This window comes from Nerophis lumbriciformis, linkage group LG02 (assembly GCF_033978685.3).
Source record: "Nerophis lumbriciformis linkage group LG02, RoL_Nlum_v2.1, whole genome shotgun sequence".
NCBI lineage: Eukaryota > Metazoa > Chordata > Actinopteri > Syngnathiformes > Syngnathidae > Nerophis > Nerophis lumbriciformis.
In genome coordinates, this window is record NC_084549.2 from 13699102 (window position 1) to 13725000 (window position 25899).

Here is a 25899-nt window from a genome sequence, read left to right on the forward strand (position 1 = left end):
ACCTAAATAATAATATTATTATTATTTAAAAAACATTTAATTTACAGGACATTTTCAGTAAATTGTACATTTGTATACTTTATTATCTAAATGTTCTTATCACCACAACAATAAAAAATTAAATATTTTTTGGAAAACCCACCTTAATAATAATAATTTCAAAAATGCATGTAATTTACAAGATAACCCTACATTTGTATACTTTATTATCTAAAATGTGTAAATATTTTGTATCACCACAACAGTAAAAAAATGAAATATTTTTTTTAAAACCCACTTGTGTCTTCTAAATAGCCACCCTTTGCTCTGATTACTTTTTCGCACACTCTTGGCATTCTCTCGATGTGCTTCAAGAGGTAGTCACCTGACATGGTTTTCACTTCACAGGTGTGCTTGAAGCTCATCGAGAGAATGCCAAGAGTGTGCAAAGCAGTAATCAGAGCAAAGGGTGGCTATTTTGAAGAAACTAGAATACAAAACAGCTATTTCACATTTTTTGTTGTTGTTTTTGGTGCCTTCAGTGACAATCTGCAATGTAAATCGTCATGAAAAAAAAGAAAAGGCATTGAATGAGGAGAAGGTGTGTCCAATCTTTTGGCCTGTACTGTATGTTTTTCGTAATTTGAACGAAATTCTCGACTCTGAAGTCGTTTTTTTCTTGTAAAAATGGTTAAGCGGAGTTCACCCGAGTCATCATCATAGTCATCATCATCGTCATCATGCAGAAAAAGAGGAGCTCACTGTAAGTGGTGTGCCGCCGACAGCCTCTCCCATTATAAGCGCTATAATGTAGCCTAAAGGAAATGTACAGTACGCTAGGCGGAGACAGACATTGGCTGCGTTACTCTCGCCGTCGTCGCCGCGGCGCTCAGAAGGCGTACGCCCCGACGATGACGGTGAGCCTGAGCAGGGAGCTGGAGCGATAATTCATGGTCAGGTGCTGCGTGATCATCTCCAAGTCCACCACGTACTCCCGGGGGCCTGACAGAGGCTTGGTGAGCACCAGCATGGCGCTCACGTTGCTGGAACGCTGCGAGGAAATACCAGCGGTTAGCACAAACACACATTTTTACAATGGAGTTCAGGGTGCGCATCGTGCATTTAACCATATAAAACTTGATGGAGGTTTTTGTATACTTTCTAGAGTGCCTTCCATTGTTTCCATTGATTGATGACTTTTGCTATTGTTTATTTACGAGTTAGAATGCATAAAACAGTGCAAAAAAAAGAAACATATGTGTTCTTGTCTTACTTATTATTATGAATGTGCCTGTATACTTACATGCATATAGCATGCATATAAAATGTATATAAAAAATGTATATAAAACACCATAGCCGAAATCAAGGTAACATTACTACAAACTTAACCAATAAAAACATAGTAGATTTAAGCATAAAATAAAATAGAACAAACAACAAATGTAAAAAAAACTAATTTTTACAACGGAGTTCAGGGTGCGCATCGTGCATTTAACCATATAAAATTTGATGGAGGTTTTTGTATACTTTCTAGATGACTTTCGCTATTGTTTATTTACAAGTTAGAATGCATAGAAAAGTGCAAAAAAAAAAAAGAAACATATGTGTTTTTGTCTTACATAGGGGTTGGTAATGATTCCTCTTGGAATCATAATGAGTTTGACACCATGTGATATAAGGATGCTGCCAAAAACCAAGAAGTTGGTCAACCTTGACAGTCAGCCAGCGAGAAAGACACGAAAAGACGCTCATTAGCACCCAATATTTTAATCTAATTTGGAAAATATAAACATCCCATCAGTTGGCATCCCAGTGAGAGCAGACATTGTACAGTAAGTGATTTCTTTTATTTTATGTCAGTTGTCTCTCATGAAGTCTGCAGTAAGTAGTAATCCGTGTTGTTCTTGAAGGAAAAAGCGGACCTTGTGATGCATCTGTGGAACCAGCGCGCCGCCAAATGCTTAAAATGAGCAAAATATTAAATATTATTATAAATGTGCCTGTATACTTACATGTATACTTATAGCATACATATAAAATGTAGACAAAAATGTATATAAAACACCATAGCCGAAATCAAGGTAACATTACTACAAACTTAACCAATAAAAACATAGTAGATTTAAGCATAAAATAAAATACAACAAACAACAAATGTAAAAAAAACCTAATTTTTACAATGGAGTTCAGGGTGCGCATCGTGCATTTAACCATATAAAATTTGATGGAGGTTTTTGTATAATTTCTAGATGACTTTCACTATTGTTTATTTACAAGTTAGAATGCATAGAAAAGTGCAAAAAAAAATTAAACATAAGTGTTTTTGTCTTACATAGGGGTTGTTAATGATTCCCCTTTAAATCATAATGAGTTTGACACCACTGTGGTATAAGAATGCTGCCAAAAACCAAGAAATTGGTCAACCTTGACAGTCAACCAGCGAGAAAGACACTAAAAGACGCTCATTAGCACCCAACATTTTATCTAATTTGGAAGATATAAACACCCCATCAGTCGGCATCCCAGTGAGTGCAGACATTGTACAGTAAGTGATTGTTTGTTTTTTGTTTTTTATGGCGGTTGTCTCTCATGAAGTCTGCAGTAAGTATTAATCAGTGTTCTTGAAGGAAAAAGCGGACCTTGTGATGCATCTGTGAAACAAACGCGCCGCCAAATGCTTAAAATGAGCAAAATATTAAATATTATTATGAATGTGCCTGTATACTTACATGTATACTTATAGCATGCATATAAAATGTAGACAAAAATGTATATAAAACACCATAGCCGAAATCAAGGTAACAAACAACTTAACCAATAAAAACGTAGTAGATTTAAGCATAAAATAAAATAGAACAAACAACAAATGTAATAAAAACTAATTTTTACAATGGAGTTCAGGGTGCGCATCGTGCATTTAACCATATAAAACTGGATGGAGGTTTTTGTATACTTTCTAGAGTGCCTTCCATTGGCTCCATTGATTGATGACTTTTGCTATTGTTTATTTACGAGTTAGAATGCATAAAACAAGAAACATATGTGTTCTTGTCTTACTTATTATTATGAATGTGCCTGTATACTTACATGTATACTTATAGCATGCATATAAAATGTATATAAAACACCATAGCCGAAATCAAGGTAACATTACTACAAACTTAACCAATTAAAACATAATAGATTTAAGCATAAAATAAAATAGATCAAACAACAAATGTAAAAAAAAAACTAATTTTTACAATGGAGTTCAGGGTGCGCATCGTGCATTTAACCATATAAAACTTGATGGAGGTTTTTTGGATACTTTCTAGATGACTTTCGCTATTTACGAGTTAGAATGCATAAAAAAGTGCAAAAAAAGAAACATGTGTTTTTGTCTTACAGAGGGGTTGTTAATGATTCCCCTTGAAATCATAATAGCCAACACATCCCATTTTTCAGTGTGCCAGTCTGGGTTGGGTATTTCTTATTTTCATGCCATCAAGACCAAAACCAGTTTTCTAGTAATTACAGTGCTTTTTTTGTACAAAACAAAACGCTCTTACCCGGAGAAAGAAGTCTCCTGCCTCGTTCCCAGCTTTGATCCGGAAGGTGTTGTGGGTGTTGGCGTAGATATTGGTGGCTTGAATCTGGAAGATGTCAGCAGGCACGGGGCGCTCCGCCTGGATGCTCATGTACTTGTAGACGATGGACGGGGGGAGACCGTGGCACTCCGTCGGGGAGCGGCAGACGCAGCGGCTGCAAACGCACGACAACCACGCGACTCAGTGACAACAGCTGCGCAAAACAAGGAATTGGTGTTTTGCAGAGGTGGGTAGTAACGCGCTACATTTACTCCGTTACATCTACTTGAGTAACTTTTGGGATAAATTGTACTTCTAAGAGTAGTTTTGATGCAACATACTTTTACTTTTACTTGAGTATATATATAGAGAAGAAACGCTACTTTTACTCCGCTCCGTTTATCTACATTCAGCTCGCTACTCGTTACTGATTTTTATCGATCTGTTAATGCACGCTTTGTTTGTTTTGGTTTGTCAGACAGACCTTCAAAGTAGGATCTATCGCATGCCTGCCTTTCACCAATCAAATGCAGTCGCTGGTGACGTTTGACTCCGTTTCACCAATCAAACAGAGCCAGGCGGTCGCGTGATTAACATGCACATAAAGTTTCAGCGGCAAACAACAAGCTGAAGCTTTCATGAACACAACGTCAAATTTGAGGAAGCACATCGCGGTAAGTAACGTTAGTAGATATTTTGGCTGTCCCTGTAGGCCAGGGGTCGGCAACCCGCGGGTCCGGAGCCGCATGCGGCTCTTTGATCACTCTGATGCGGCTCAGCAGCTTACTTGCTGAACCCCCCAATTTTCCCGTGAGACTTCCGGATTTCAGTGCCTCTCGCAGAAAACTCCCGGGATTAATATTCACCGATTTTCACCCTTACGGCTTTAATAAGGGCGTGCCATGATGGTACAACATCTGGCGCCCCCTACAATCTGTATTAATAGTGTGCCAGCCCAACACTTGTTATACAATATACATCTTCTGCTTGCAAACGTACTCGACAGCAAGGCATACTTGTTCAACAGCCACACAGGTTACACTGACGGTGGTCATATAAAACAACTTCAACACTCTTACTAATAATGCGCCACACTTTGAACCGAAACCAAACAAGAATGACAAACACATTTCGGGAGAACATCTGCACCTTAACACAACATAAACACAACAGAACAAACACCCAGAATCCCATGCAGCCCTGACTCTTCCGGGCTACATTATATACCACCAAACCCCGCTCCCACCCCAACCCTGCTCCCTCACACATCAACCCCCCCTCCCCCTCCCCCCCCTCTCTGTGCGTCGGTTGAGGTGGGCGGGGTTTGGTAGCGGGGGGTGGGGGGGGTGTATAATGTATCCCGGAAGAGTTAGGGCTGCATGGGATTCTGGGTATTTGTCCTGTTGTGTTTATGTTGTGTTACGGTGCAGATGTTCTCCCGAAATTTGTTTGTCATTCTTGTTTGGTGCGGGTTCACAGTGTGGCGCATTATTTGTAAGAGTGTTAAAGTTTTTATTTTTTATACCGCCACCGTCAGTGTGACCTGTGTGGTTGTTGACCAAGTATGCCTTGCTGTTACCTTCGTTAGCAAGCGAAAGCCTCATACAACGGGTGGCTGATCAGGCACGCTGCCTGTATTGGGTGCTATATGCTGTACCATCACAGCACGCATGACGCTGACAAGCGCCATTCATTTAAAACCCGCGTGCCACACCAGCTTTCAAATTCCACATAAAGGTGTGGGCAGCGTGTCTGAGACCCCTGGTTATACATAGCACAAAGCAAAAAAAAAACTTTGTACGCAGTGTTATTTAATTTAAAATTTCTAAAAATTTTCGCGGCTCCCTTTGTTTTCTATAATTTGTGAAACTGGTCAAAATGGCTCTTTGACTGGTAAAGGTTGCCGACCCCTGCCGTAGGCTGATGTTAGCTTCCCTGCTATGAATCACTGTCAAATGTACATTGTGTGGGGACATTTATTAACACACTGCAGCCTCATAGACACACACACACACACACACACACACACACACACACACACACACACACACACACACACACACACACACACACACACACACACACGCACAGTCGCACACACACACACACACACACACACACACGCATGCATAGAAACACCAATCAGTGTGTTCCCAGGTGCAGCCCACACCTATCAATTTATGGTTTGCGTAAAGGCTAACTTGTTATTTTCCTTTGTAATCTCTGCCTACTGAGCCTATGGTGCTGTTAAGTTATTGTGGCTCAATTTGCCTTAATTTTTTTTATGTTAATGTATTATTTTTTAATATATATATTATTGTTTTAGTTGCTTAAGAGATATTCCTGGCTCTGAATTTACTCATTGCTATTTTTATGTTTTTGTGCATTATTTGTTGCCGTCATCATTAAACGAACAGGTTACTCATCAGTTACTCAGTACTTGAGTAGTTTTTTTTTTACAACATACTTTTTACTTTTACTCAAGTAAATATTTGGGTGACTACTCCTTACTTTTACTTGAGTAATACATCTCTAAAGCAACAGTACTCTTACTTGAGTACAATTTCTGGCTACTCTACCCACCTCTGGTGTTTTGGCTTCTTTTTTTTTTTACGCACTTTTCTGACGTTTGGATGTAGGGCGTCTCGCAGGGGTTTCTGGGATAGCAGCGGAAGCCTCCGTAGTAGTTCCAACACATCTCCCCCTCTTGGCAGTTATGTGTCCCCGTCTCACACTCGTTGACATCTGCAGAGACCGAAAGCAATGGTTGTCGAGTGGATCTAACATAATAGTGTGAAAGTCCAGTCCATAGTGGATCCAACATAATAGTGAGAGTCCAGTCCATAGTGGATCTAACATAATAGTGTGAAAGTCCAGTCCATAGTGGATCCAACATAATAGTGAGAGTCCAGTCCATAGTGGATCCAACATAATAGTGAGAGTCCAGTCCATAGTGGATCCAACATAATAGTGAGAGTCCAGTCCATAGTGGATCTAACATAATAGTGAGAGTCCAGTCCATAGTGGATCTAACATAATAGTGTGAGAGTCCAGTCCATAGTGGATCTAACATAATAGTGAGAGTCCAGTCCATAGTGGATCCAACATAATAGTGAGAGTCCAGTCCATAGTGGATCGAACATAATAGTGAGAGTCCAGTCCATAGTGGATCTAACATAATAGTGAGAGTCCAGTCCATAGTGGATCTAACATAATAGTGAGAGTCCAGTCCATAGTGGATCTAACATAATAGTGAGAGTCCAGTCCATAGTGGATCTAACATAATAGTGAGACTCCAGTCCATAGTGGATCTAACATAATAGTGAGAGTCCAGTCCATAGTGGATCCAACATAATAGTGAGAGTCCAGTCCATAGTGGATCCAACATAATAGTGAGAGTCCAGTCCATAGTGGATCTAACATAATAGTGAGAGTCCAGTCCATAGTGGATCTAACATAATAGTGTGAGAGTCCAGTCCATAGTGGATCTAACATAATAGTGTGAGAGTCCAGTCCATAGTGGATCTAACATAATAGTGAGAGTCCAGTCCATAGTGGATCAAACATAATAGTGAGAGTCCAGTCCATAGTGGATCTAACATAATAGTGAGAGTCCAGTCCATAGTGGATCCAACATAATAGTGAGAGTCCAGTCCATAGTGGATCCAACATAATAGTGAGAGTCCAGTTCATAGTGGATCCAACATAATAGTGAGAGTCCAGTCCATAGTGGATCCAACATAATAGTGAGAGTCCAGTCCATAGTGGATCCAACATAATAGTGAGAGTCCAGTCCATAGTGGATCTAACATAATAGTGTGAAAGTCCAGTCCATAGTGGATCTAACATAATAGTGAGAGTCCAGTCCATAGTGGATCTAACATAATAGTGAGAGTCCAGTCCATAGTGGATCCAACATAATAGTGAGAGTCCAGTCCATAGTGGATCCAACATAATAGTGAGAACAACCATGTAAAGGTTAATGCTGCGAGCACGGATTTCATTCACAAATATTGTCGTTAACATCAGGCTGGGGGTAGCTGGGGGGGGGGGGGGGGGGGGGGGGGCTGCAAAAGAAGCCTGTGCATTTTTAAGATCAGGGTCATGAAAATAGCGCCATCAAAAAAGGCAGCCCAAACCACGGGTCTATTTCTGGGACAGCAACCTGGATTCATGGATTCTCCCGCACAAGCGGTCAGATTCATGGCAGCCCCTGTGAGGCCCGGGTCCTGACCGAGGAACATAACAGCTCCCTCTTTGAGTGGACCGCCGCCGCCTCAAATGAGTCCACTTCAGAAAACTAACACGGGGTGTGTAAACTGGCTTGGAGGGGAAACGGCGAGGTGGTTGCCTCACCGCCGTAGGAGGAGGAGGTATACGCTACCTTGACACAACCTGTTGCCCTGCAGCTGGTATCCTTCAGGGCACTCGCAGGAGTAACTCCCTGGAGTGTTGATGCACTGGTACTGGCACATGTAGCTGGAGAAGCTGCACTCGTCGATGTCTGCGCAGGAAACAGACCACGGGGAACGGGGTGAAGTAAACGGTGTGTAATAATTAGGGTTGCAAAATTCCGGGAATATTCAAAGTTGGAAACTTTCCATGGGAATTAGACTTAGACTTAGACTTCCTTTTTATTGTCATTCAAATTTGAACTTTATGGTACCGTATTTTCCGGACTATAAGTCGCATTTTTTTTCATAGTTATGACTTATACTCAGGAGCGTCTTAATAATAATAATAATAATAATAATAACTGGGATTTATGTAGCGCTTTTCTAAGTACCCAAAGTCGCTTTACATGTAGAACCCATCAATCATTCACATCTGGTGGTGGTAAGCTACTTTCATAGCCACAGCTGCCCTGGGGTAGACTGACGGAAGCGTGGCTGCAATTTGCGCCAACGGACCCTCCGACCACCACCTATCATTCATCATTCAATTCACCGGTGTGAGTGGCACCGAGGGCAAAGGGTGAAGTGTCCCGCCCAAGGACACAACGGCAGCGATTTTTTTGGATGGTAAGAGGCGGGGAGCGAACCTGCAACCCTCAGGTTTCTGGAACGGTTGCTCTACCCACTACGCCATGCCGCCCCATGCTGTCTTATGTGTGAAATTATTAACACATTACCGTAAAATATCAAATAATATTATTTAGCTCATTCACGTAAGAGACTAGACCAGTGGTTCTTAACCTGGGTTCGATCGAACCCTAGAGGTTCGGTGAGTCGGCCTCAGGGGTTCGGTGGAGGTCAAGACACACCCGACTCATCGTGTAAATACACACTTCTCCCTACAGTTGACTGGTTTGCAGGTGTGTAATTTGTTGTGAGTTTATGCACTGTGTTGGTTTTGTTCTTTGAACAAGGTGATGTTCATGCACGGTTCATTTTGTGCACCAGTAATAAAACATGGTAACACTTTAGTATGGGGAACATATTCACCATTGCTTATCAACATGCAAATTAGTAACATATTGGCTCTTAACTAGTCATTATTAAGTACTTATTAATGCCTTATTTGGCATGGCCTTATTATAACCCTAACCCTCGAACCCTGACCCTAACCCTAACCAAATAACTCTAAATGAAGTCTTTATTACTTAGAAAATGTTCCCCTCTTTGATCACTCTGATGCGGCTCAGCTGCATACTTGCCGACCTTCCCGGGAGTCTTCGGATTTCGGTGCCTCTCGCAGAAAATTCCCGGGAAAAATATTCTCCGATTTTCACCCTAACAATATTAATAAGGGCGTGCCATGATGGTACAGCATTTGGCGTCCTCTACAATCTGTACATAAATCATGCCAGCCCAGTCTTATGTTGTATGCATCGTCTACTTGAACATGTAAGTGACAGCAAGGCATACTTGGTCAACAGCCACACAGGTTACACTGACGGTCGCCATATAAAACAACTTTAACACTCTTACTAATAATGCGCCACACTTTGAACCAAAACCAAACAAGAATGACAAACACATTTCGGGAGAACATCTGCACCTTAACACAACATAAACACAACAGAACAAATACCCAGAATCCCATGCAGCCCTGACTCTTCCGGGCTACATTATACACCCCTGCTACCACCAAACCCTGCCCCCACCCCAACCCTGCTCCCTCACACATCAACACCCCCCCCCCCTCCGTGCGTCGGATGAGGTGGGCGGGGTTTGGTAGCGGTATAATGTAGCCCGGAAGAGTTAGGACTGCATCGGATTCTGGGTATTTGTTCTGTTGTGTTTATGTTGTGTTACGGTGTAGATGTTCTCCCGAAATGTGTTTGTCATTCTTGTTTGGTGTGGGTTCACAGTGTGGCGCATTATTAGTAAGAGTGTTAACATTTTTATACCACCACCGTCAGTGTAACCTGTGTGGTTGTTGAGCAGGTATGAATTACTTTAACTCACGTGAGCAAGCAGAAGCCTCAAACAACGTGTGGCAGGGCCGGCATGCTAGTTGTAATGGGCGCTAAATGCCCCACCATCACGGCACATTCGAGAGAAAAGTTGCACCGAAATTCGTAGTCTGCCGGAAAAATCAAGAGGGTTGACAAGTATGATGATGTCAAGCACCATTCAATTAAAACTCGTGGGCCATTTAACATTTAATTTTCATTTTAAGGTGTGGGCCGCGTGTCTGAGACCCTTGGTTTATACATTTCGCAAAGCAAAAATAAAACTTTGTACGTAGTGTTATTTCATTTTATATATCAAAAGATTTTTGTGGCTCCCATTGTTTTCTTTAATTTGTGAAACTGGTCAAAATGGCTCTTTGAGTGGTAAAGGTTGCCGACCCCTGCCCTAGTGTCCAAATAACTCTAAATTAAGTCTTTGTTACTTAGAATATGTTCCCCATACTAAAGTGTTAGCAAAAACATAACTTTGTCTTGATTTTGAAAAAAAGAACATCTTATTTTTCACTAAAGAAGGGTTCGGTGAATGCGCATATGAAACTGGTGGGGTTCGGTACCTCCAACAAGGTTAAGAACCACTGGACTAGACGTATAAGATTTCATGGGATTTAGCGATTAGGAGTGACAGATTGTTTGGTAAACGTATAGCATGTTCTATATGTTATAGTTATTTGAATGACTCTTACCATAATATGTTACGTTAACATACCAGGCACGTTCTCAGTTGGTTATTTATGCCTCATATAACGTACACTTATTCAGCCTGTTGTTCACTATTCTTTATTTTAAAATTGCCTTTCAAATGTCTATTCTTGATGTTGGGTTTTATCAAATACATTTCCCCCAAAAATGCGACTTTTATATGTTTTTTTCCTTCTTTATTATGCATTTTCGGCCGGTGCGACTTAAACTCCGGAGCGACTTATACTCCGAAAAATACGGTGCAGATAAGAACGAAATGTCGTTGCATTAGCTCATGGTAGTGCAGGATAAAAAAGCAATAAGGTGCAGATATAATTAAATTGATTACCGTACAGATAAATATATTGCACTTTTGCATATGCATCCACGTAAATTAACGGGAACATATGGGAATTAACGGGAATTAATGGGAATAAACATTGAATGCAACATGCTAGATCTTGCAGCATGTTTTTTTTAGCTGAAACAACCTGATTTAATGCAAATTCAGTAGAATTTCAACCCTGCACTGTGCATTCCACAGCTAATTCCCAGCATGCTACACACTACAGCAGGGCTATTGAGGCCACACTAGTATTTGAGCCCAAGGACTTCATCCAGTCAGGTAAGTTTTGACGATATTACTGGCGTAAATATAGCCGTGATGCTCATTTTCTCTACGTTAAATCCCATTCATTTATGCCAACAACGTTAGCGATCCGAATTGACCTTTTTTGTGATCTGTAAAGTTCAACTAGCAAATACTAAATCAAAACGTGTTGTTTCCTCCGCCTTCTGTTCTGCTAGCTATTCAAGAATGTCGGTTATAGTTTGATTTAGCATGCTGATTGACTGTTCATTTATTCATCTAGCCCTATTTCTATTAATTTGTCCATCAGTTAAATATTTTTAAAGACTACTCAAATTGTTATACAAATTTGAACTTTACAGTACAGATAAGAACAACATTTTGTTGCATTAGCTCATGGTAGTGCAGGATAAAAGAGCAATAAGGAGCAGATATAAATCAATTGACTACCGTACAGATATATATATTGCACTTTTGCATATGCATCCACGTAAATTAACGGGAACATATGGGAATTAACGGGAATGAATGGGAATAAACATTGAATGCAACATGCTAGATCTTGCAGCATGTTTTTTTTAGCTGAAACAACCTGATTTAATGCAAATTTGGTAGAATTTCAACCCTGCACTGTGCATTCCTCCATCACATGCACAGATAATTGCTAAACACTACAGCAGGGCTATTTAGGCCACACTAGTATTTGAGCCCAAGGACTTCCTCCAGTCAGGTAAGTTTTGATGATATTACTGGGGTAAATATAGCCGTGATGCTAATTTTCTCTACGTTAAATCCCATTCATTTATGCCAACAACGTTAGCGATCCGAATTTACCTTTTTTGTGATCCGTATAGCAAATACTAAATCAAAACGTATAGTTTCCCTTGCCTTCTGCTCTGCTACACTGCAAAAAGTCAGAGTTCAAAAACAAGAAAAAAAAAATTACAAAAATTAGGGGTATTTTATTTGAACTAAGCAAAATTATCTGCCAATAGAACAAGAAGATTTGCCTTGTCAAGACTTTCCAAAAGAAGTAAAATGAGCTAACCTCAATGAACCCAAAAACACCTTAAATTAAGTATATTCTCACTACTATATGAGTACGTATTTTCTATTGTTTCATTGAAAATAAAACAGCAAAGTCCATTTGACTGTCATCTGTTTTAATTATGAGACACAATTGTGTCAACGTCATTATTATTTTTTTCATGCTTGAAATAAGAAATGATTACTTTAAAAAAGTAGTTTTATACTTGTGAGTGTTGATGACACAGCTTTGCATCAGTTGATATTCTAGTTTCAAGCATGTTTTACTCAATATAGGTCATCAAATCTCAGCAATATCTTACTGAGATCATTTAGGACCAAAACCCTTAAAACAAGTAAAACACTCTAACATAAAATCTGCTTAGTGAGAAGAATTTTTTTATCAGACAGAAAATAAGCAAATATGTAACCCTTATTTGAGATATTTAATCTTACTTAGAGTTCAGTTTTTGCAGTGTAGCCATTCTGCTGTCATACAAGAATGTAGGTTATAGTTTGATTTATCATGCTGATTGAATGTTCATTTATTCATCTATCCTATTTATATTCATTTGTCCATCAGTTAAATATTTTTAAAGACTACTAGTTGACTATTTATATCTGTGTGTGGCATTGCATTAGTGTTTTACAAGCTTCTCATCTTATTCAACAGAATAAGATGGACGGTGTCCAACTTTGAATAATCAAAAAAAATGGTCAAAATTTCCAAACTTCCCGAGCTTAACTTCCCATGGTAAATTTCCGGAAAGTTTCTTGGAAATTTTCCACCCCTTTGCAACCCTAATTATGACAGATTATATGCACTGCAAAAACTGATATCTAAGTAAGATTTAATATCTCAATTAAGGGTGATATTTGCTTATTTTCTGTCTGATAAGATAATTCTTCTCACTAAGCAGATTTTATGTTAGAGTGTTTTACTTGTTTTAAGGGTTTTGGTCCTAAATGATCTCAGTAAGATATTACAGTTTGTTGCTGAGATTTGATGACCTATATTGAGTAAAACATGCTTGAAACTAGAATATCAACTGTTGCAAAGCTGTGTCATTAACACTCACAAGTATACAACTATTTTTTTAAGTAATAATTTCTTACTTCAAGCATGAACAAAAATAATCATGATGCCGAGCGCATATCATTATGTCAAGATAATGGCACTAGCATTTACTTCATTTAAGAATATTTTTCAACATATTTTTCAACATATTGAGCAAAAGGTTTTTTCTACCAAGAAAAGTGCACTTGTTATTAGTGAGAATATACTTATTTTAAGGTATTTTTGGGTTCATTGAGGTTAGTTAATTTTACTTGTTAGTTAATTTTACTTGTTTTGGAAAGTCTTGACAAGCCAATTTTTCTTGTTCTATTGGCAGAAAATTTTCCTTAGTTCAAATAAAATACCCCTAATTTTTTTTTTTCTTGTTTATGAACCTACTCAGTGGCCTAGTGGTTAGTGGCTAATTATGACAGATTATATGCACTGCAAAAACTGAAATCTAAGTAAGATTAAATATCTCAAATAAGGGTGATATTTGCTTATTTTCTGTCTGATAAGATAATTCTTCTCACTAAGCAGATTTTATGTTAGAGTGTTTTACTTGTTTTAAGGGTTTTGGTCCTAAATGATCTCAGTAAGATATTACAGCTTGTTGCTGAGACTTTATGACCTATATTGAGTAAAACATGCTTGAAACTAGAATATCAACTGTTGCAAAGCTGTGTTATCAACACTCACAAGTATAAAACTACTTTTTTAAAGTAATAATTTCTTACTTCAAGCATGAAAAAAAATCATGATGCCGAGCGCATATCATTATGTCAAGATAATGGCACTAGCATTTACTTAATTTAAGAATATTTTTCAACATATTGAGCAAAAGGTTTTTTTCTACCAAGAAAAGTGCACTTGTTATTAGTGAGAATATACTTATTTTAAAGGTATTTTTGGGTTCATTGAGGTTAGTTAATTTTACTTGTTAGTTAATTTTACTTGTTTTGGAAAGTCTTGACAAGCCAATTTTTCTTGTTCTATTGGCAGAAAATGTTCCTTAGTTCAAATAAAATACCCCTAATTCTTTTTTTCTTTTTCTTGTTTATGAACCTACTCAGTGGCCTAGTGGTTAGTGGCTAATTATGACAGATTATATGCACTGCAAAAACTGAAATCTAAGTAAGATTAAATATCTCAAATAAGGGTGATATTTGCTTATTTTCTGTCTGATAAGATAATTCTTCTCACGAAGCAGATTTTATGTTAGAGTGTTTTACTTGTTTTAAGGGTTTTGGTCCTAAATGATCTCAGTAAGATATTACAGCTTGTTGCTGAAATTTTATGACCTATATTGAGTAAAACATGCTTGAAACTACAATATCGACTATTGCAAAGCTGTGTCATCAACACTCACAAGTATAAAACTACTTTTTTAAAGTAATAATTTCTTACTTCAAGCATGAAAAAAAATAATCATGATGCCGAGCGCATATCATTATGTCAAGATAATGGCACTAGCATTTACTTAATTTAAGAATATTTTTCAACATATTGAGCAAAAGGTTTTTTTCTACCAAGAAAAGTGCACTTGTTATTAGTGAGAATATACTTATTTTAAGGTATTTTTGGGTTCATTGAGGTTAGTTAATTTTACTTGTTTTGGAAAGTCTTGACAAGCCACATTTTCTTGTTCTATTGGCAGAAAATGTTCCTTAGTTCAAATAAAATACCCCTAATTGTTGTATTTTTTTTTCTTGTTTATGAACCTACTCAGTGGCCTAGTGGTTAGAGTGTCCGCCCTGAGATCGGTAGGTTGTGAGTTCAAACCCCGGCCGAGTCATACCAAAGACTATAAAAATGGGATCTGTTACCTCCCTGCTTGGCACTCAGCATCAAGGGTTGGAATTGGGGGTTAAATCACCAAAAATGATTCCCGGGCGCGGCCACCGCTGCTGCTCACTGCTCCCCACACCAAGTGTGTGTGTGACAATCATTTAACTTTTAACACTGACTTTTTGCAATGTGTAAAATATTTTTAAAGACTACTCCAGTTGTTTAGCTGACTATTTATATCTGTTTGTGGCATTGCATTAGTGTTTTGCAAGAATAAATAAATACAAACAGAATAGTGCCACGAACACCATCTGATGTGTGGAGACATTTCACCCCAAACAATGTAGGCGGAAAGGAAAGGCTGTGTAATTTTGCAAATACTGTGCAAAGAGCTACGTCAAAAGTGCCACAAAGATGCAGCAGCATATAGACAAGTGCCTAATAATATATAATTATTGTAATTCCCCATTAATTCCCATATATTCCCATTAATTCCCATATATTCCCATTAATTCCCATGGACGGTGTCCAACTTTGAATAATCCAAAAAATGGTCAATATTTCCAAACTTCCCGAGCTTAACTTCCCATGGTAAATTTCCAACCCTAGTAATGATGCACGTGCGTGCTCACCTTGGCAGGAGACCCTGTCGGGGGCCCGCTCGTGCCCCGGGTCGCACTGGCACATGAAGGAGCCAATCAGGTTGTAGCATTGGTGCTGACATGGATTCTGCGTGTCGCACTCGTTGACATCTGCGAAGCAGCCACAGATGGAGGGTTTGTTTACATCAGTGTTTTTCAACCTTTTTTGAGCCAAGGCACATTTTTTTCATTGAAAAAATCCGGAGGCTCACCACCAGAAGAAATCATTAAAAAAATTAAACTCAGTTGACAATAAAAAGTCGTTGTCGCAATTGTTGGATATGACTTTAAACCATAACTAACCATTAGGGATGTCCGATTATGGCTTTTTGCCGATATCCGATATTGTCCAACTCTTTAATTACCGATACTGATATCAACCGATACTGATATATACAGTCGTGGAATTAACACATTATTATGCCTAATTTGGACAACCAGGTATGGTGAAGATAAGGTCCTTTTTTTAAAATATTAATAAAATAAAATAAGATAAATAAATCAAAAACATTTTCTTGAATAAAAAAGAAAGTAAAACAATATAAAAACAGTTAAATAGAAACTAATAATTAATGAAAATGAGTAAAAATTAAGTGTTAAAGGTTAGTACTATTAGTGGACCAATCATGTGTGCTTACGGACTGTATCCCTTGCAGACTGTATTGATATATATTGATATATAATGTAGGAACCAGAATATTAATAACAGAAAGAAACAACCCTTTTGTGTGAATGAGTGTAAATGGGGGAGGGAGGTTTTTTGGGTTGGTGCACTAATTGTAAGTGTATCTTGTGTTTTTTATGTTGATTTAATAAAAATAAAAAATAAAATAATAAAATAAAAAACCGATACCGATAATAAAAAAAAACCCGATACCGATAATTTCCGATATTACATTTTAAAGCATTTATCTCTACTAACCATGCATCACTATAGCTCTTTCCTGTGTGTAGTGTTTTAGTTCTTGTCTTGCGCTCCTATTTTGGCGACTTTTCTTGTTTTGTTGGTATTTTCCTGTAGCAGTAGCAGTTTCATGCATACTTGCCAACCTTGAGACCTCCGATTTCGGGAGGTCTTATATATATATACAATATATATATATATATATATATATATATATATATATATATATATATATATATATATATATATATATATATATATATATAAGAAATACTTGACTTTCAGTGAATTCTAGCTATAAATATATATTTCTTTTATTGTATATATATATATATATATATATATATATATATATATATATATATATATATATATATATATATATAAAATAAATATTTGAATTTCAGTGTTCATTTATTTACACATATACTTGTTGAGTTAAGGGTTGAATTGTCCATCCTTGTTCTATTCTCTGTCACTATTTTTCGAACCATGCTGAACACCCTTTCTGATGATGCATTGCTGTGTGGCACGCACAAAAGTGTTTTCATCAAATGCACTAGATGGCAGTATTGTCCTGTTTAAGAGTGTCACAACATTGCTGTTTACGGCAGACGAACTGCTTTACGGTAGACCAAAACGTGACTGTTGTGTGTTGTTACCGCGCTGGGAGGACGTTAATGAAACTGCCTAAGAATAAACCCACATAAGAAACCAAGAACTCGCCCTCCATCATTCTACAGTTATAACGTCATTGGGCAGGCACACCGTTTATATTGTGGGAAAGCGGACTCCGGTCCGCATGGACCTGAGTCCGCCTGAATTTCGGGAGATTTTCGGGAGATAATTTGTCCCGGGAGGTTTTCGGGAGAGGCGCTGAATTTCGGGAGTCTCCCGGAAAATCCGGGAGGGTTGGCAAGTATGGTTTCATGTCTTCCTTTGAGCGATATTTTCCCACATCTACTTTGTTTTAGCAATCAAGAATATTTCAGTTGTTTTTATCCTTCTTGGTGGGGACATTGTTGATTGTCATGTCACACCGTCTTTGCTCCACAGCAAGTCTTTGCTGTCGTCCAGCATTCTGTTTTTGTTTACCTTGTAACCAGTTCAGTTTTAGTTTTGTTCTGCACAGCCTTCCCTAAGCTTCAATGCCTTTTCTTAGGGGCACTCACCTTTTGTTTATTTTTGGTTTAAGCATTAGACACCTTTTTTACCTGCACACTGCCTCCCGCTGTCGTCTGCATATTGTGATCACGACAAACCATTGTCGTCTCACACGACGTGTTCCCGACATCTACAAAGCAATTAGCTACCTGCTGCCACCTACTGATATGGAAGAGTATTACACGGTTACTCTGCCGAGCTCCAGACAGCACCGACACTCAACAACGGCACATTATTTGCGGATTATAATTACTGGTTTGCAAAAAATATTTTTAACCCAAATAGGTGAAACTGCATAATCTCCCACGGCACACCAGACTGTATCTCACGGCACACTAGTGTGCCGCGGCACAGTGGTTGAAAAACACTGGTTTACAGGTCTGCAAGCTTGACTTTTTAATGATGTCAGGGTTTCCCCTAGACGGCCAAGCAACCTGTGGCGGTGGGGGCGGGGTCAGGGGCGTGGTCAGCATGACATCATTGAGTAATTAGCAAAATAGGCTACGGTGATATTTGCTCCTTTAAAAAAGGCTCAAAAAATGTATACATACATTTAAAAACAAATTATTAGTAATTATTATGAACATGTATTTTTTATCGTTTTGCCATATTTTCAATTGTTGAGATTTTGTCTAACAAAAAAGCAGACCTGGGAAAATTAAGGCCCGGGGGCCACATGCGGCCCGTTAAGCTTTTTCAATCTGGCCCGACAGACATTCCCAAATCATTTTTTTAGATCTTTAAGATGGAAAGTGTAGCTGCCATTATGATGTGCAGTGATGTTTTCCAATGACCTTAAGTTTTGAACTATACAAAGTATTTCAATGGTTTTGCACGATATACTAGTTACTATGGTAATCTAATTAGTTACTATGGTAATCTAATTAGTTACTATGGTAATCTAAGTCACAGCAGCTCAGACGAGAGACCAAGAACTGGGGCAGTGTAGCTCGGTTGGTAGAGTGGCCGTGCCAGCAACTTGAGGGTTCCAGGTTCGAATCCCCGCTTCCGCCATCCTAGTCGCTGTCGTTGTGTCCTTGGGCAAGACACTTTACCCACCTTTCTCCCAGTGTCACCCACACTGGTTTCAATGTAACTTAGATTTTGGGTTTCACTATGTAAAAGCGCTTTGGGTCACTAGAGAAAAGCGCTATATAAATATAATTCACTTCACTGTGAGTGGGGAACGTTTCCACAGAGTGTTTCAAAGTGGCCAGCCTGAAATGCGGGTGTCAGGGACAGACGTGGAAGGAGAAGGGGCGGGGGTCGGTACTTTTTAGAGGCGGTATAGTACCGAATATGATTCATTAGTATCACGGTACTATACAAATAAGTTAAAGTTAAAATACCAATGATTGTCACACACACACTCGGTGGGGCGAAATTATTCTCTGCATTTGACCAATCACCCTTGATCACCCCCTGGGAGGTGAGGGGAGCAGTGAGCAGCAGCGGTGGCCACGCCCGGGAATCATTTTTGGTGATTCAACCCCCAATTCCAACCCTTGATGCTGAGTGCCAAGCAGGGAGGTAATGGGTCCCATTTTTATAGTCTTTGGTATGACTCGGCCGGGGTTTGAACTCACGACCTACCGATCGCAGGGCGGGCACTCTAACTAATACCGGTATACCATACAATCCTAGCACAAACGTCTATTCGGTAAAGCAACTTAACTTCAAATGTGAAACTAAAATGTGATGTAAACTCATTACACGCAAAGTGAAATATGTCAAGCTTTTATTTGTTACAATTCTAATGTTCATAGCATACAGTGTTTGAAAACGCCACATTTTCAAAAAATGTCAATACAAGGCTTTAAAATTATTGTATAAAATTACATTAAACGAAGTCTTGAAATATCTTGAGTTGAGCCTATGTCATATTTAGTGTCACCTTGTAAATCTACTTGCTGGTATAAACTAAACTTTGCACTAAATTCAGTTTTTTTCAGTTTCACCTCTATGACATCTATTACAGTAAAAAAATAAAAAATAAAAAGTATTTCTCCATGCAACTCGGTCAACAACTGAATGTGTGGTCTGAGCTTTGTGGATAAAAAAGTAACATAAACAATGATGATTGCTATGAATGACACTACATGTGGTTTGCTTTGTGGTATTGGAGCAGGCAGACGATTGCTACTTTCAACCTCAAAGCACGACCACACACACACACACACACACACACACACACACACACACACACACACACACACTCTTGTATTTGTTACCTTCTTGAGAAAAATGCCTACCTCTTTAGGACCACCCTTTCTATATATATAAAGATGTGTATTTACAACATTAATAATATATGCATACTATGCAAATATAAAAAAGCTTGTTGTGAGAAATTAGTTGGAATTTCACAAGAAAAAGGTCACAATTTCACAAGAAAAACCTAGAATTTTGGCAGTATTATAATAAAAGTCGTAATTTTACTCAACGGAAGTCAAAATTTTACAAGAAAAGCTGAACATTTGTGCAATATTATGATAAAAGTTGGAATTTTACTCAATAACAGTCGCAATTTTACAAGAAAAGCTTACAATTTTGGCAATTTTATGAAGAGAGTCGAAATTGTACTCGTCAAAAGTCACAATTTTATAAGGACACTTTAAAATGTTGGCAATATTATAATAATAATCGGAATCTTACTTGGCAAAATTATGACAAAAGTCACAATTTTACTCAAAAAATGTCACTATTTTACAAGGACAACAAAAAAATTGGCAATATTGTCATAAAAGTCAGAATGTTACATGACAAATGTCACCATGGGGGCGGGGTCAGGGGCGTGGTCAGCATGACATCATTGAGTAACTAGCAAAATAGGCTATGGTGATATTTGCTCCTTTAAAAAAGGCTCAAAAAATGTATACATACATTTAAAAACAAATTATTAGTAATTATTATGAACATGTATTTTTTATCGTTTCGCCATATTTTCAATTGTTGAGATTTTTTCAAGTGTCTAAAGCAGACCTGGGCAAATTAAGGCATTGGAATTTGCATTAAAAAATAGTTTTACTTAAAAAAGTGATAATTTTACGAGAAAATATTGCAGAATTACAGAAACAAAAATAATATGATAAACTGTTCCCAATTTTATAAGAAAAAAATCGACACATTGTGAGAAAAAGACTGATTTTAGTTATTTTATTTCTTTTGGAATTTTTTGTTTGTAATTGGTTTTTAATCTTCATTATTTACATCAAGTTATTACAGTATGTCTCTATATACATATTTATTTGATATTTTTTTATTCATTTTGGTCAAAGGGGGCCACATACTTGTTATTACATATGTTGGCCAGAGGGGGGAGCATTTCAAATTTTTACACACACTTGTTATTTCATATGTTGGCCAGAGGGGGAGCACTTTTAAAACCGACACACGGTCAATTTGAAAAATCCCTCCTTTTTGGGACCAGCCTCATTTTGATAGATTTCACCACCATGGGTGCAAATGAGACATTCTCTATTAGATGCAATGGTTTTCTGTATTGGGACCATGATTTATGTACTAACTTGTTCACCGGTCCTCATATGGAAGGTACTTTTCCTTGTTGATGTCTCAAGAAGGGTAGAAATACAAGAACACGAACACACACACACACACACACACACACACACACACACACACACACACACACACACACACACTATTGTATTTGTTACCTTCTTGAGACCTGAGAAAAATGCCTACCTCTTTATGACCACCCTTTCTAGATATATAAAGATTTGTATTTGCAACATTAATAATATATACAGACTATGCAAATATAAAAAAGGTACGCTTTTACCGGTAGTTAATTATTTATTTTTTGAATTTTTGGTTTGTAATTGTTTTCTAATCTTCATTATTTACTTCAAGTTATTACAGTATGTCTCTATATACATATTTTATTTTTATTTATTTTTTTAATTAATTTTGGCCAAAGGGGGCGCATTTACATTTTTTACACACACTTGTTATTTCATATGTTGACCAGAGGGGGAGCACTTTTAAAACCGACACAGTCAGTTTGAAAAATCCCTCCTTTTTGGGACCACCCTAATTTTGATAGATTTCACCACCAGGGGTGCAAATAAGATCTTTATTTTTTGTTTTTTGTAATGGTGCTTAAGGCCGATGACAAACGAGTCACGGACCACAGATGGCCCCTTTGCCGCACTTTGGGCAACCCAGCTGTCGAAGCTAACTGTTAATGGCCACCATAGTCTTAGTACTGTAGTGTATTTGTTCATCCTATGGTCACATATGGGACGCGGGTTGTCTTACGTCAGCACCGGAAGTCGTAAAATCAGCTGTTCACCTGGCGGGTTTTTTCCGGGATGAATAGGGAAGTCCTTCTTTAGCTGCCGTCTTGTTTTATCACATATTGCTGACTTTGTCAATGTTTACTTTTGTACGCACATTAAATCAACAAAAAAATCCTGACTTTGGAGCAATGTTCACGGACTCTTGTATTTGGCTCTCTATTCGATGCAATGGTTTTCCATACTGGGACCATGATTTCGGTCCTAAGTTGTTCACCGGTCCTCATATGGAAGGTACTTTTCCTTGTTGATGTCTCAAGATACAAGTGAACACACACACACACAGAGCGACCGTGTCCTTTGTGTGACTTACCAACACAACTGTGGTTGTTGCTGGCCAACTGGTGCCCTGTGTTGCACTCACAGTAGTACGAGCCCTGAGTGTTCACACAGGTGTGCATGCAGTAGTTGGACAGCGTGCACTCGTCTACGTCTGCGGAGAGAGGCAACACACGCAAGAACGTCATATACATGTGAGGATCTGGACACCTTATGATAAATATTCTATAGAGTAGATATTTTAATACAGTGTTTCTGTAAACCACAGGTGTCAAACTCCAGGCCCGCCACATCATTGTATATGGTCAATAAAGTACCTCATCTTTTCCTACTATATTTATCCGTTTTTTCCATTTTGGCAGAAAAAAAATATATGTACTGCATGAAATTGCGTATTTTTTAAACTTTAATATTATCCACAAGCGGTAGAAAATGGATGGATGGATGGATGGATTATCCAATATTATTGCAACACATATAATATTATCATAATTTCCAAACATTGTTTTTATGAAAATAAAGTATCTGCTTGACTAATGATTTCAAAGCAAGATAGCCATCAAAGTGTGCACTGTAAAAATGACAATGCATTTCACAGTAAAATTTACGGTGATTTTTACAGCCTGTTACTGTAATTTGAAAAGAATTCCACCTGTTTTATTTTACAGTAAGGTTCTGTCAACCGAGCTGTTGTTTACCGTAAAACTTACAAGTGTTGTTTTTACAGTGTATTACTGTAAATGGAAAAGCGGTACCTAGTCGTTTTACGGTAAAAAACAAACAAAAAAACTGGCAGTTCTGTTGCCAGTATACAAAAAATCAAAAAACAGTAGTACTGTTTTTTCATTTACAGTAATATGTTGTAAAAACAACGGTAGATTTTACAGTAAAATTCTGGCAATTAATTTGCAAGTTTTTTTCCTGTAAAAACAAACAAACAGTGGTACCGGTACTGTTTTTCCATTTTCCATAAAAACTGTAAATTTTACAGTAACGTTTTGGAGACTAAGTTGCCAGTTTTTTTCCCGTAAAAAACCCCAAACAATGGTATTGTTTTTCAATTTACAGTAATATTTTGTAAAAACAACAGTAGATTTTACAGTAAAATTCTGGCGATGAAGTTGCCAGTTTTTTCCTGTTAAAAAAACCCATTGTACTGTTTTTCCATTTACAGTAATATGTTGTAAAAACAACGGTAGATTTTACAGTACAATTTTGGCGACCAAGTTGCCAGTTTTTTCCTGTAAAAAAAGAATGGTACTGTTTTTCCATTTACAGTAATATGTTGTAAAAACAACTGAAGATTTTACAGTAAAATTCTGGCGACGAAGTTGCCAGTTTTTTTCCTGTTAAGAAAAACCAGTGGTACTGTTTTCCCATTTACAGTAATATGTTGTAAAAACATGAGGTGGTTCGGGCATCTGGTCAGGATGCCACCCGATCGCCTCCCTTGGGAGGTGTTTAGGGCACGTCCGACCGGTAGGAGGCCACGGGGAAGACCCAGGACACGTTGGGAAGACTATGTCTACCGGCTGGCCTGGGAACGCCTCGGGATCCCCCGGGAGAAGCTGGACGAAGTGGCTGGGGAGAGGGAAGTCTGGGCTTCCCTGCTTAGGCTGCTGCCCCCGCGACCCGACCTCGGATAAGCAGAAGAAGATGGATGGATGGATGGATGGATGGATGTTGTAAAAACAACTGAAGATTTTACAGTAAAATTCTGGTGACAAAGTTGCCAGTTTGTTCCTGTTAAGAAAAAACAGTGGTACTGTTTTCCCATTTACAGTAATATAAAGTAAAAACACTTTAAAACTGTGACATTTTGGCAACTAAGTAGCCAGTTTGTTCCTGTAAAAAAAAAAGTGGTACTGTTTTTCCATTTACAGTAATATGTTGTAAAAACAATTGTAGATTTTACAGTAGAATTTTGGCGACGAAATTGCCAGTTTTTTCCTGTTAAAAAAAACCTTTGGTACTCTTTTTCCATTTACAGTAATATGTTGTAAAAACACTTTAAAACGGTGACATTTTGGCGACTAAGTAGCCAGTTTTTTCCTGTAAAAAAAAAAAGGTGGTATTGTTTTTCCATTTACAGTAATATGTTGTAAAAACACTTTAAAAGAGTAAAATTCTGCTGACTGAGTTGCTGGGGTTTTTTTTACTGTAAAATGTACAGATTATTTTTACAGTGTGGGTAAAAATATATACAGTTGTGGTCAAAAGTTGACATACACTTGTAAAGAACATAATGTCATGGCTGTCTTGAGTTTGCTATAATTTCTACAACTCTTATTTTTTTGTGATAGAGTGATTGGAGCACATACTTGTTGGTCACAAAAAACATTCATGAAGTTTGGTTCTTTTATGAATTTATTATGGATCTACTGAAAATGTGAGCAAATGTGCTGGGTCAAAAGTATACATACAGCAATGTTAATATTTGCTTACATGTCCCTTGGCAAGTTTCACTGCAATAAGGCGCTTTTGGTAGCCATCCACAAGCTTCTAGTTGAATTTTTGACCACTCCTCTTGACAAAATTGGTGCAGTTCAGCTAAATTTGTTGGTTTTATGTCATGGACTTGTTTCTTCAGCATTGTCCACATGTTCTCAATGGGGTTTAAATCGGAACTTTGGGAAGACCATTCTAAAACTTTAATTCTAGCCTGATTTAGCCATTCCTTTACCACTTTTGACGTGTGTTTGGGGTCATGGTCCTGTTGGAACACCCAACTGTCCCCAAGTCCCAAACTCCGGGCTGATGATTTGAATCCTGAAGAATTTGGAGGTAATCCTCCTTTTTCATTGTCCCATTTACTCTCTGTAAAGCACCAGTTCCATTGACAGCAAAACAGGCCCAGAGCATAATACTACCACCACCATGCTTGACGGTAGACATGGTGATCCTGGGATTAAAGACCTCACCTTTTCTCCTCTAAACATATTGCTGGGTATTGCGGCCAAACAGCTCCATTTTTGTTTCATCTGACATCACATGGACAAAGATAAGACCTTCTGGAGGAAAGTTCTGTGGTCAGATGGAACAAAAATGGAGCTGTTTGGCCACAATACCCAGCAATATGTTTGGAAGAGAAAAGGTGAGGCCTTTAATCCCAGGAACACCACTCCTACCGTCAAGCATGGAGGTGGTAGTATTATGCTCTGGGCCTGTTTTGCTGCCAATGGAACTGGTGCTTTACAGAGAGTAAATGGGACAATGAAAAAGGAGGATTACCTCCAAATTCTTCAGGACAACCTAAGATCATCAGCCCGGAGGTTGGGTCTTGGGTGCAGTTGAGTGTTCCAACAGGACAATGACCCCAAACACACGTCAAATGTGGCGAAGGAATAGCTAAATCAGGCTAAAATCAAGGTTTTAGAATGGCCTTCCCAAAGTCCTGACTTAAACGTGTCAGAGGGTGTAGGTGACGAACCCCAAGATGCAGAGATGGCGGCAGGCATTGAGGAGGAAAACATGATTTAATTTAACACT

General features: G+C 38.2%; 1 protein-coding gene across 2 annotated transcripts in view; it reads right to left on the reverse strand.

Moving 5' to 3' along the window:
- Positions 1–502: 502 nt before the first annotated feature.
- The window catches only part of efemp1 (EGF containing fibulin extracellular matrix protein 1), an 88671-nt gene continuing 63274 nt past the window's right edge, over positions 503–25899 (reverse strand). For both annotated transcript variants that reach the window (XM_061941957.1, XM_061941382.1), the window contains exons 6-11: positions 22445–22564; positions 15736–15855; positions 7932–8051; positions 6166–6292; positions 3530–3722; positions 503–1030 (exon numbers count right to left, since the gene is read on the reverse strand). In XM_061941957.1, coding sequence (XP_061797941.1) covers positions 869–1030; positions 3530–3722; positions 6166–6292; positions 7932–8051; positions 15736–15855; positions 22445–22564 — 842 coding nt within the window. In that variant the 3' untranslated portion in view covers positions 503–868. The remainder of the gene's footprint in view (positions 1031–3529; positions 3723–6165; positions 6293–7931; positions 8052–15735; positions 15856–22444; positions 22565–25899) is intronic.